The 13,572-nt window shown below is 44.2% G+C and overlaps 1 protein-coding gene across 2 annotated transcripts in view; it reads right to left on the bottom strand.

Annotated features, from left to right (window-relative positions):
* MGAT4D (MGAT4 family member D) overlaps positions 1-10,758 on the bottom strand; it is a 41,627-nt gene extending 30,869 nt beyond the window's left edge. The window contains exons 1-2 of one of the 2 annotated variants that reach the window (XM_060278613.1): positions 10,198-10,758; positions 2,138-2,266 (exon numbers count right to left, since the gene is read on the bottom strand). In XM_060278613.1, coding sequence (XP_060134596.1) covers positions 2,138-2,266; positions 10,198-10,288 — 220 coding nt within the window. In that variant the 5' untranslated portion in view covers positions 10,289-10,758. Of the gene's footprint in view, positions 1-2,104; positions 2,267-10,197 lie in introns of both variants that reach the window. The other variant, XM_060278612.1, reaches the window with a different exon arrangement.
* Between the last annotated feature and the right edge of the window lie 2,814 nt (positions 10,759-13,572).

Here is a 13,572-nt window from a genome sequence, read left to right on the forward strand (position 1 = left end):
AGCTTGGCTAAAGGGGAAGCACATCAAGGGAGCTTTGCACAATGTAAGTTATAGGTGGCAAGAAGGCTCCATGCACCTGGGTCTTCATTTCTGCTTTTGCAGCTTAATTCAGACTTCTCTGTCCCAAAATCATTTTTATGTCATTTTGGCAATTCTCTGTGAAATAGCCAGTGTGGTATAGTAGCTGAATGGTTGAACCAGGGAGACCAGGGTTAAAATCCTCACTTAGCCATGAAGCTCACTGAGTGACTTTGGGGCAGTTGCCTCTCCTCAACTTAACCGATGCAATAATAACCAATACAATCAAATAAAAACAAACAAACAAACAGGTAGCACTGCCTATTAAAGTTAGGAAAGGACTCACCGGCAAGAAATCTAGTAAAATTCCCTTATTGAGTTCTGGTGATTCATTGCCGGTTAAAACACAGGACAGAATTGACCAGAGATATGCGTATGCATTGACCTAAGGCTGATATTATTGCATGTGGGTTCGTTGTGACAACCCAGCCACTGGAGGGGAGGTTGTGCTATTTTTAAGATAGAAAGCCTGGAACCAGGCCTGTGCAGAGCGTCTCTGAGGCCTGGGGTGGGAGTCTTGTTAGAATAGAGTTATAAACTCAAACAAAAAAGCAGCCGGTCCCTGGCAGGACCTCCCGGCCAGCTTAGCTTTCAGAGTCCTGGGGCAACTGTACCTGGCTGCCCCCGCTTCTGCATGGGTCTGCCTAGAACACTTAATATTTTTTAAGATAAGGGTTAGGTCAGAAGAGGACTAACAGAGCCAGAGGTACTGCTGGAAACTCCCCTAATATAGCTGATGGCAAAATTAACAGGTACATCCCTTAGGGAGGGAGCTGGATCTTTCTTAAGACTTCTGAATGAAGCAAAAGTAGAGCTTCCACCACCTCAACTGATGCATGATCTGGCTGTCTGTGTAGTTGAAATGGGAAAGTGAGACAGATTGGCGAGACACAGAGAAACACTGAGAGCTGATCTGGGGCAGTGGATCTGGCTGTCTTCTGGAGACTTCACTTATTCTCAACCTGTATATTTGTAAATAAACTCCTAGTTTTAAAATGCTATAAGCCTCTAGAAACTTATTTTCAAAATAAACTGATAAGCGCTGCACTTTGGAATGTCTCAGGGCTCTGAAAAATTCAGGCAAGCACTGCAGTATATACAACCTTTCCCTTGTATAAAATTTTGTGAACGCAACAAATATTTTTTCAGACTTTGAGGGGGAAAAGACACTTTGCTGGGTGGGGTGGGAGTAGATCACCGTGTTCTCTTTCCCAATCATACCCAAATAATTTATAATAGGCTATCATTTAATTGAAAATTATAGTGCTGGTTTTGACCTATAAAGCCTTAAGCAGCTCAGGACCGCAGTATCTCAAGGATCACTTCTCTCCATATGAACCTACCCTGACCCTGAGATCCCTCTGAGGCCCTTCTTTGTGTGCCTCCTCCACAAGAGGTCCAAAGTGTGGCAACACGAGAGTGGGCCTTTTCTGCAGTGGCTCCTTGTTTGTGGAATGCTCTCCCTGGAGAGGTTCAGCTGGCACCTTCATTATGCACGTTTGGGCACCAGGCGAAAATGTTCTTCTTCAACCAGGTTAACATCCAACACCCTTTTAAATGTGCTATGGGATGTGGTGAGGTGGGGTTATTAGTTTGTTTTTATTATACAGGTATATTTTGTGTTCTTTTAATCTTGTGTTTTTATGTTGTGAACCGTCTTTGAGTTCTATGGATGAAGGGTGGCATACAAATTTAATAAACAATATCTATCTTGTAGTTTCTTATAAAATACTGCATTTTGATGTGTCCCCCCCGCAAACCAGCTTTGATCAGAAACGAGAAAAAGAATTATTGAGCTGCGTTTTCAGCTGGTGTGTACACAGCCTTATTTCCTGCTTTTTTGGATTTCCCTTATGCCTTCTGTTTCCCACCTCTGTGTCTTTCTGACTACCCACTGCCCAGCATCGCATCACATGCTCCCATTAAAATCCACAGATCTCCATTAAGATTCATGTTTCCTTTCTGATAAAGTTATGATTTGACAAGGTTTTTTATATATATTAAAAAAACACAATTCAACACAAACCTGTAAAATTTCCGGAAGTGCTTGCTAGCTCACCAATGAATTGCTTGATTTCATTTAGGACACTCTCCAGCTCATAGGATCTTTTTTTGTTTTCCTTTTCAGCGTAGAAGAGTCTTTGGCGAAGTTCCAAAAGCTGTCTTTGGTTCACATCTAAAACACTTCCTGCAATTGTAAAGGCAAATTATCTTCTTTGGAAGGAAGTAATTCATTTCCTTAAGTAAAAGAAGAGTTAAACCCTTTTAGACTGATCATTCATTCACAGAAGAGTGGAAAATACACACCCATTTTTTTAATCCTTTGTGTATTTATGGATTTAGACATAAATGCACTTATTATTCTAAGCAATATGTAAACATAAACTAGTTCACTCCTCCTCTCCAACCTCCCATAAATCTGGATTATTGAGCATGCCTTTCCTCACCAGCACATAGTCAGACGATAGACTGATGAGTCTGTTGTGATTTATGCCTCCCACAGGTGCCTTAGAATGAACCTGTTAAACAGTGCCATCACAAAAGCCTGCTGATCATTGAACAACATGTACTGTAGCTGAATTCCATGCAGGCTTTGACCTAGGGAAACTTAACTAACTGGTAGTAGAATTTCTAATTTACAGCAGTAGAATGAGGCTGAATTCAGAGCCTGCTTTTCAGTAGCACTAACAGAACAGTATACACACATCCAAAACAGCCTGACTTCCAGGGGTGGCTTTTAAATATTGTATAGCACTTATTGAATTAATGTATAATTAATGTGCTGTATAAGTGTTTACTAATCGAAGCAAGTCCCTGATCTGCCCATGTCCCCATGGTTACCAGAGCCATCAAGTATGTAGAAAATAGTGACAGGGCGCTACTTTTAGGGTGCACATTGTTGCTTCTGTGACTGAACACCCTCAGATGACAATATATTTTACATAGCTCTTTGGCAATAATGACACTTCCTGTTTCTTTCCCACATCTGACGCCCCCATGTCAACAAGAGGGATAAGAAGCAGTTGTTGCACTTGCCACAAGTGAGCAAGAGTTATTATCCAAATGAGAAAGGAACTCAGCAGAACTTTAAAGAGGGGGGATCCCACATAGCGTCTTGTTCCAACTCAAACAGTGTCAACTAAAGTACTTCCTTCTACCGAGCTGGCATTGAACTGACTATGTAAAACAGGTGAGCTACCCAGCTCAGTGGCATTTGATTTCTGCTTTTGCAACTATTTTACAATCTTATGTGCATTTACAATGAGTGACAGGTCCACTTCCATTTATTATTGATCATGTGTGCAGTTACAATCTGCATCACCTTATATAATAAAATCTTGTTAAAGTCTATGCCTCCAGTTGTTTCCCTGTTCAGATGGAAATTTGACATTTGCAAAGTTTACAGACATGTGGCCTTTGATTTTATTATCTGTACATAATAGTACAGATTATGTACAGATAAAGGCTGTACATAAAAGTACTAGGGGAGACCTTTGGGCAACAACATCATTATGTGAAGCTCCTGCAGCTGTGGGAATATTGTTGTTGTGTTAATTGTTCTTGTAAGAGAGAAATATGCCCCTATGTTCTATATATAGATCTACTAATGGTTAACAGCAATTCTCCGTTGGAGGAATGCAATTTCAAGGAAGACTATAACCAGACATATTTCGGAGGGGGGTGGGAATCTTACAATGTTTTGGTCAATCTTTCTGAGCCTTTATGTCAAAATGATGTTTTATTACACACACACAAAATAATAAAACCACGCAGTGTAGAAAAAAAATAAGCCTGCACACATGGAAGCATAAGAAGTGCTGCAGAACAGTCAGCATGGATAACCTTCTACAACTGTGTTCTACACAGTGCTTTTCTCCTCAGGAGCTGAGGAGGTCCCTATTCAAAATCTCCCAGCCGTGATGAAAAAATTGATGACAATTTAAATGTGAGAGGTGTACAACTAGGCAGGGGCACTAGACAGCAGTTGAGAAAGGCCAGAACATCACAGTCCGAAATGCAAGTGTAAAAGACAGAGTATATAAACATTTATACACTAATACTAGAAGCCTCTGAGTCAAGATGGGTGAACTGGAGTGCTTGGCCTTAGATATACAGTAACAGAAACCTGGTAGAATGGAGAGAGCCTGTAGGACTCTGGTTATAAACTCTACAGATGCCTTGACTAAGGGAGAAGTAACAGGAAGACAGCAAAATTCCCCAATCTTAGTTTAATTAGACCTAATCAATTCTCAGACTTAGGTGTAAAGAGATTTTTTTTTTAAAAAAAAGCATTAATATTATTTCAAATGTATAATTTTAAGATGAACTTATTCATTTTACTGATTCAACTGAATTAATGAATGCAACATTTAATATAAATGATTACCTTGGCCTGCAGCTTATGCATGTCTACTTAGAAGAAAGTAACTGGAATATATCTATTGCAAGTTCAATTTCTCCAAGTTCTTATCATTAGCTTGATATGTATTTATCTTTTATATAAAAATATTGCATCCTTCTTGGCAAATTATCTGTAGTATAGCCAATCCTTTTCCAACTAAATATCCTGTAATGATACCATATTAGAAGACTGCCTTTCTAATCAGCTCATCGACATGCAATTTCATTTTGTTTCCTCCTTCTCAAATCACCCTATTCAGTTTCACATAAGACTCTTAAGAGTAGCTCAAGAGTATGTTTGTAAAAGATCTACTTTCACAAGGAGAAAAGCCATAATAAAACATCTATTGTGTTTTGTGAATGCCTCATGTAACACTTGTCAATTATTACAGATTTATTTGGGAGACTCATGAATTAGTTTAGTTTACACACTAGCTCACTGCCATTCTGTGGGGACAGATTCACCACTTGGAACAGCAACCTAAACTTGATGTGAGGGAGGTTAGATAAGAGACTGCTACCCAATGCTTTAGCTGTCTGTCTTGTTAGGCATTCTTGTGTACCACTTTTCAATACTACCCCAATTCTAAGCACATTCATGTGGGGAAAAAAGCTACGGTAGTATGTTTGCATCTTATCAGTCCAATTTGCTTGTACGTCTACTTGGGACACACTGCAAACTGTGGTTTGAGTGAAATGTACAGATGGGGATTATATTTCTTAAGAAGTCAGGAAGGCAAGCATGAACAAAAAGCAACACACAAAGAAAGAACAAGCAGTCTTATTGTCTCGTATTTGTTTAAAATGCCTATGTCAACTTGACCCAAAATGTCACACCCAAGCAGGCATGTTGGCTAGTGCTCCAGAGTTAAGTATTTGTATTTATATCTCCATTTGTTCTGCTTTCTATCTGCCTGGCACCCTCCTACTTTTCACCTGGATTTTTGCTAGTTGTGTATGACAGAACTGCCTCTTGTTCATAATCTAAGGATTGGATACCCCAATTTCTAAGAAATCCTACAACAATGGAACAGCTTTGCATTACACTGGGACCATAGAGATGCCACCATTCTGTCAGTGGAACAGCTACCATCTCCAACACACCCTTGGACTGGAAGGAAAGGTGAGGGGAACACACAACCAGAAAAACAAAATAAAAATGGTGTTGGAAGCCCTGCCAATGACAATCAAGCAGCAACTATGCCCACATACAGAGCATACTGTCCACATACAGAGGTACCCAATGAACACACAATGAAAGCCACATATTGCTAGCACATGCACTACCACATAAAGAACACACGTGATAATGCCACAGTGCCTCTACTCTACCAGTGCCAGCCAAGACCCCACTACTGCAAGTCCCAGGAATCCCTACTGGCAACCTCCCTTAGGCTCATGATAACCACTGTTTTATAAGCACAACAGAGAGGAGAAAGGAGAGCCTATACAACATAATACTGTACACACATAGCTCCCTGGGCAGAGAGCCTGGAGAGATTGCATACAGAGCTCCTGAGATAAGGGTTCAAGACCCACCCTGGGAAGAAAACACTCTTTTCAAAAGCAGTCAAGGGGAGCAGCCAGGGCATGCAAGTGCAGCCACAGACACACTGAGAGCAGCAGCCTTCAGTGGCCCCCAGGGCACAGGATTGGCAAGCAGGAGATACCCCTACTCAACCCTGTGAAGGAACAGATTCCTGGACCCTGCTTGTCATGGGATTAACACAGAACATGGTGTGGGATGGATCCTGTACTGGTGGGAGAGTGACCTGTGTAAGGAGAGGGAAACACAGGGAAAGAATAATGAGCAATTGTCAACAGCTGGAACACACAGTCCTTGAACCTAGATGCACAGTGGATGTTTGTGAGGCAGTGAGAGAGAAGATGGATTGGTGCCACCTGGGTGCTCAGCCAGTGTCCATGCCACTGTCTCCTTCCTGTGGAGGGAGACACTTTAGTGATTATATATACACTTCCTTTTTTATGATTGTAGTGAAACACTGTTTGTAACAGCTCTTTAATTTGCTCCATGCATCCAAGCTGTGATATTGCAAGGCAGAAGCACCCATGAGTGTTTAGCCAGCAGTGGCAATGGCTGCAATGGAGAGCCTGGCTTTTGGCAGCAGAGAACTTACCTACATGAGCCTACATCTACATGGGGCAAAGAGTGCCTCCCCTGTGTGATGAAGACAAAGCTCCCCACTTCTGGGTTGGAAAGAGTATTAAAGCAAATTGGTTTAGTCTAGACAGATTCCCAGCTTTCAACTAAAAAACAACAACTGGGAAGAGAAGTTTCTAGTATTTGTAGAACCTAAGATACAAGGCAAAATGTACAGGCACTATTTTCCTCGTGTGAAAGTAACTAGCCTGATCCCACCTTTCAGAGATTTACTCCCCTCCCCCCCAAAAAAGCCTGCAGGTTGGTAGGGAGTTTTGTATTGAATGTTTGTGTCTTGAGTCCCAAGATGAGGTTAAAGTGGAGAAATGTTAGCAATGTGCTCGATTCCCCACGTGTGTTCCATCATGCAGGCAGTTTTGTGTAGTTTCTCCTTGTAAAGTTCAATGGGACTTGTATATCCCATGTATATATATAACTGAATGTCCTAGAGTCACAAGTACAGTACCACAAGATTAGTCAATGTAAATCTCAGGGGCAAGGAATACATCGACTTTGCAGTTAACCCAAGAATGTTAAAATCAAATAGAACTCTTTATCTCTCATTTACATAGAGTAGGACATAACATATTAGAACCTAACAATGATCTCACAAATCATGCTCACATGCTTGGTCACTATTGATATTCCCCAAATTTATCTATTTAACTAAATTAAAGAAGCATAATATAAGAAAACATGCATATAATGGCTTGGATCCTAAGATAAGTTAACTTTAGGAAGTTCATGGAAATAACGTTTCCCACCCCTTCCCACCTATGCCTATGAAAAGCCTCTCCAGACAGTGGGGGCCCTCCTGAGCAATGTGGAATGGAGGCAGGGGCAGCTTCCTTCCATGAACTTCCTTAACTTACTTATCATAGAATCCAAGCCATACTATATACAGTGGTACCTCTGATTACAAACTTAATTCGTTCCGGAGGTCCGTTCTTAACCTGAAACCATTCTTAACCTGAGGTACCACTTTAGCTAATTGGGCCTCCCGCTGCCGCCACGCCGCCGGTACACAATTTCTGTTCTCATCCTGAGGTAAAGTTCTTAACCCGAGGTACTACTTCCGGGTTGGCGGAGTCTGTAACCCGAAGTGTTTGTAACCCAAGGTAGCACTGTATATCATATTCTTTCCTTCCTTCCTTCCTTCCTTCCTTCCTCCCTCCCTCCCTCCCTCCCTCCCTCCCTCCCTCACACATCCTTAACTTTCACCTAGTAGCGACCATTCCAGGAGGCTTCCTCAGTGGGAGAGATGGGAAACCTGGCTCATTCCATCAGCTCTGGTGAAGGACCAGCTCTTTCAGGTATGTCCTGTCCCTGAACCATTTTCATTCCAGCTCATCATTATAAGAACTATTTAACTTTAAGAACTGGCCTCCAAGTTTGCTTTTCTGCCTCTTTCCTCCCCGTCCTCTTTTCCGTTTGTGTTCTGTCTCCTAGACTGTAAGCCTGCAGACACCATCTTGTTTTAATTGATAGCATGCAAGCTGCTCTGAGAGCCTTTTTGGCTGAGGAGTGGGATACAAGTGCTTGTTGTTGGCATCCATCTGTCTCAAGGGACAATGGAGTGCACATCTGGGGTGAAGTCAAACTGCTGTCTTAGCAGCACTGAAGTGACCTCCTTGGGGCGCAAACCTGGGCAGTGTGTATGGAGATCCTGGGCTGCCCAGATGACAAGACGGCCTTGTTGATAAGGTCCAGAAGGAGGCATAAAAGGCACCATCCAACTGCCTGAGGGACTCCACCGCAGATTTGTGTAGGGCTTACTTCTTAGGCTTTTCTTCTCCCAACGATATCCCACAAGGCAGCAGAGGTTCAGGATCAGAGATGGGCTACCTTCCCAGAATGATGAGCCCCATCTGCCCCTCACTTCCCTCTACAGCACGTACAAAACCCACCTTCTTCTACTTAACCATTGGACCCACTATTGGTCTTGTGCTCTCAATCCTTTACAGACTGTCTTCACATGCAGGAGAAGTCTTTAACTCACCAAGGGTTCGACCAGTTCTTTCAGGTACCTCCTGTCAGCTACCCTCACCTGGTGTGCAGATGCTGTTGCATGTTGACAGCTTCTAGGAGCCACAGGTGACAGCTGACTGCAGGGTGGGGATCAAAGGTGGACAAAGTACCCCAGAAGGAGCACGACATGTCCCCCACCAGGGGTACTACCTCTTCCCTAACACCCCATACACCCCAAGGTACAAGTGCAATAAATAAATAATTCCACTGAAGTTCATGGAGTGAATGGAAATAAGAGAAATCTATTACTATTCTTTCCCCACCAAGTGGCAGTGGCACAGATAGGAGAAGCAAATATCCTCAAATCCCACAAGCACTCTAATTTTAAAATATTTCTATAGAAGAGCCAATTTGAGTGATTATTCTGGGCATCAACCATCACTGTGCATGTAGCCAATGCAATGTCTCAATAATTAGTAATTAGCAGGGAAAGCTATTTGGCACATCACTGTTCAACCCCATTAGGGTGGCTTCAGTGGCATGCTAGTCATTCTTGCGTCTGCAATACATTCATTTTTCTGGGCTACTACAACTTTCTGAATTTGGGTAAGGAGTAAAAAAAACACCCAAACATTGCATCAAGTGTGATTAGTGACTGACACACATTTAAATAGCTGCGTTGTTTTCACAGCATTCAACGAACGGGTTGTCCGCACAGGGTATTTAGCTGAAGACATCAGTTCAGGACATCAAAACCCACAAACCATGCAGCAAAGTTATGCAGCTCTCCATGCTAATCTTACTTCGTCCATTCGGCAGAGAAAATCGCTGGGACCCAGGTGGCACAGCCCACAAAAGAAATGCCGCACAAAATCGAGAACAACGCGGTGATCCCGGTTTTGAGTACGACTTTCCCCACCCAAACTCTAAGGAGCACCACGAGTACGGTAGATCCTGTGTAAGGACTCAGAAGTTGTACGGAATTCAAAGATGTAGATGGTCCCACAGTGGAACAGACAGTGAGCAGAGAATGAATGAGAGTTTTGTGCGGCTGTTGCGCTTAAAATAACACGTGGTCCTTCTGCAAAAGGGAAAGAAAGCGCCGCTTTCGTTCCTTTTCCCCCGGCGAGAGACAGCTCCCCTGCCTAAGTTGCATTTCCGTCTGTTCCTTTGCTATCTGCAGTCTCAAAGCAGGAAAGGAGTTCAAGACCGTCCGATAAGATGCGAGCGCCTGGAGCCCGGAGAGCAGCCCCCGGCCGATTAGAGCCAACCGGGACCCGGGCTGCTGCTGGCGACGAGCGCGCACAGCCGCTGCCCGCGCAGGTGGCGGTTAGCGGGAGTTGGGAGGTGGGGCCCAGAGGCTGTGGAGCGCGTGGTCCCGCGGGGAGCCTCCAGGCGCGCCTCCTCAGCCCCTTTCCCTCGGAGAAGCGAGGCGCAGCAGTGCCGCCCGTCTCCTCCAAAGGGGGCCCTCTTCCCTCTTCTGTTTCCCGCCAACCAGCCAAGCCCTCCTCCTCCAGCCCTGAGCCGAGCTGGAGTCCGCGCCAGGAGCAGAATTCCTTTCGCTCCGCCCGCCTTTTCCCGCTTCTCACCTCCGCTCCCGCTCCGGGCGGCGTACCAGGCGAAGGAGAAGACCGCGCTGAGGCACACAAACGTCAAGGCGCTGGTCAGACGGAGCCTCATCTCTCGGCCCCGCGGCGAGGCTGCCCGAGGTCCTCAGCAGCGGTGGCGCCTCGAAGCGCTGCTCTGCCTGTCGCGCGGCGTCACCGCCTTTGGCTTCCCGTAGTAGCTGCGTCTCGCTGTCCCGCCCGCCCGCGGTGTTTTGCTTGACGTCCTGAACCGGCGGGAGCTTTTTGTGTATGTGTGGTGTCTGTTTGTTCCCCTCACGCCTCGTTGCCCCTCTGGGAAGAGTTATTGTTTGCAGGTAGGCGCCTGGCCAAACTCACAGGTGCGGGAATCCGATCCCGCGCTTATCTCTCTCAGCCTTGGCTGCTGCTCCAGCAACGCTGCCCCAGCTCCTCCTCAGGTCTTTCTCGCGCTTGCAGGAACTTCTGGCGCAAGGCATCGACCATCTCTCTCTCACCCAAGAGCTACTGAAATGTTTCTGGCGCTTCCCCGGAGGGAATCGCTGGAGCCGCTCGGTGAGAACGAGTCGCCAGGCCAATCAGGGAAGGCTCGCCGCCGCCACCACCCCTCCCTCCCGCTTTAATATACAAGTCAACAACCTGTGCAACCTGCTTCGCTTTCTCGGAAACATTTGAATTGCGGACCCTGTGGGCAAGTGAGAGGTTGGAGAGGGATAGGTCTGGCGCCTGGATTTTAAAAGCAAGGCTTAAGAGGCCACAATACCCGGCCTCATTCTTAGGTGCAGTCGCTAGAACTTTGGCACATTTCTGTTCCAACGCGCAGAGTATTGTGATGTAGCAATTCAAGGGGGTTGCATGTTGACCCGGGCAACTGAAACTTGCCACCAAACCTGCTGCAGCCTCTAGCACTTCTCTGGCCCCGGAAAGCATACCTTCTTGGGTCAGTGTTGTTGTTTTTACATTCATTTACAAATATGAATGGAAAAGTATCCCTTGTTCACTGGTGCAACTTTTTCAGATATCTGTACTGTTATTTGAATGTAGTTTCTATATCTTAAGTATTTTGAATATTGCTTTATGAAAATTGAGGAAGTCCTTCTTCACAGCAAGGTCAAGTTACAGAAATAATAGGGAAATTAAAATCAGCATTGTGACCTTTCAATCTCGATGAAGGACCCAGAGTTCTGCAAAGCCTAAAGAAACAGAGTGCTCCATTTGTTTGATGAAATGAGCATTTTGAGGTTTAAAAGTCAATATTATTTTTCTTTGATTTTCACATAAGTTCTCACTGTGTCAATTGCACTTGCAGTTTCTTTTTAATCACTCATTCCAGTTCTAGCCAAAACATGTAGTGTTTCAAATTTATCCTAAATACAAACATTAATTGCATTTCCATCTCGAAAGTTCAATATGCTCTCAGGCTGACACATTGGCAAATCTCCAGGGAAAGTTGTAGAGCAGCAACTAGAAATGCTTATGTGTTCTTCCCGCATGGTGGCAATAAATAAATGCACCGTTCTTTCACAACTGAGATTGTGACAGGATACAGAGGAGGAAACTGTTTCCTAGATTTTTTAGATTCTGGTGAAAGTATCTTCTGCAAAAGGTACTTCGTAGCAGGAGCGCTTTTAAGCTATACATTAAGCTACTTAACTTTCACCAGTGTGACCTTCCTTTATTTAGCAATTTACAAGGACAGTTTTACTGCCCCTCTTAATAGTCATTATAAATCATAAATGATTATTTGTTCATGGTACCCATGAGTGTACTAGAGTCTGTAATGAGCAACATAAATAGATAGTCTGCCCTATAGAGCTTGTTGTGTGATTTCTGGAATAAAAAAAACCCACTGAAGGTAAAGAGAGAATGGGAACAAAGGAATTCTAATCAGTTATTTGATGCCTCTGGCATATATAGTAAGACACATCTCTTTATCAGCACATGATTATCATTGTAGCCAATTAAGTATTTAAGCTGTGCATTATTCACATTGTAGAACATACTGTGGTTCAGTTTTATAAACTAATTACACAACTGCATATTGTACAATGTACGGTATCTTTTTTTCTGAATGACTACAGCAAGGTGATTCAGTTTTTGAATTTTAGGCAGTCTCCTGAAGTAAAGGTAATGGTAATGGTAATATTTGACAAAAGACAAGTATATTAAAGTATATCCTATATATGTTGTGCCTCTTTCTTTCAGATGAGTGAGTGCTAGGCAACATCTAAGTACAGATAAAAAATGTACTGATCCATGACAAATCATACTGGTATTGGACCCCAGAGCTGTGTATTTGAATGTACATTTTACTATGTACATTTAGTTGGCAGGGATCAGGTTAGAAACGCTTCAGGTTACAGACTCCGCTAACCCAGAAATAGTACCTCGGGTTAAGAACTTTGCTTTAGGTTGAGAACAGAAATTGTGCTCCAGCGGCACGGCAGCAGCAGGAGGCCCCATTAGCTAAAGTGGTGCTTTAGGTCAAGAACAGTTTCAGGTTAAGAACGGAGCTCCGGAACGAATTAAGTTCTTAACCAGAGGTACTGTACCACTGTAGTATAAATGAAGTTCTCTGAAACCACTGACACCAGCTTACAGTATTTAGATTTAGAGTAGCTGGTTTCAATAACAAAAATAAAGGCTCATTGCAAATTGATTCTGCATTATCTTAAAGTGTGTTCATTTGAAAACAAATGTAAGCAGATTAAAGCAGTTGTGGCAATGTGGGTAGTATCCACAGCTGCCAAGTGCCGTTGTGGGTATGTGTACACACAATCACAACTTCCTTCTTCATTCACTGGAGCATGTGCAGGAAAGAAAAGGTGTGGATAACCTAGGGCACCCTGTCCCATTTTGTCATGAGGCAAAACGGGAAGGTGCCACCTGCCCCCCATGGCTGCCCCTCCACTGAAGCCTTGCTTACTGGGATTGTGTGGCTTTGGCTTCCCGGTTCTGGTGAGAGGTCTGCGATATTCTGGCAGAACCTGGAAGCTGCAGCCAATTCTCCTGTGGCAGTGGCAGTGTGCAAGAAACCTTAATTAAAGAGACCCTCACAGTCAAGAGGAATGTATTTGATACTTGAATAGGCCTCTTGTGGGCAGGGCCGTCTTTAGCAAATATCCGCCCAGTGCCCCCAAGTTACCGCGGATAGTGTTGGAGTGGCCGTAGATGCGCACTGTCAGCCATTGGGGGGCGAAACTCTCACCCATGCCGCTGCGGAAGAGCGATCCCCATAGAGGCTTGGGAGTGAAGTTGCACCCCTCCCAAGCCTCCTTGGGAGGAGAGTGATCCCCCGCAGAGGCTTGGGAGGGAAGCTGCGCACCCGCCAACCTTATGGTTGTCGGGGCACAGCTGGCAGGCATGTAGGTAAAGGGGAGG

Source organism: Zootoca vivipara, chromosome 9 (genome assembly GCF_963506605.1).
Source record: "Zootoca vivipara chromosome 9, rZooViv1.1, whole genome shotgun sequence".
In the NCBI taxonomy this organism is placed as follows: domain Eukaryota; kingdom Metazoa; phylum Chordata; class Lepidosauria; order Squamata; family Lacertidae; genus Zootoca; species Zootoca vivipara.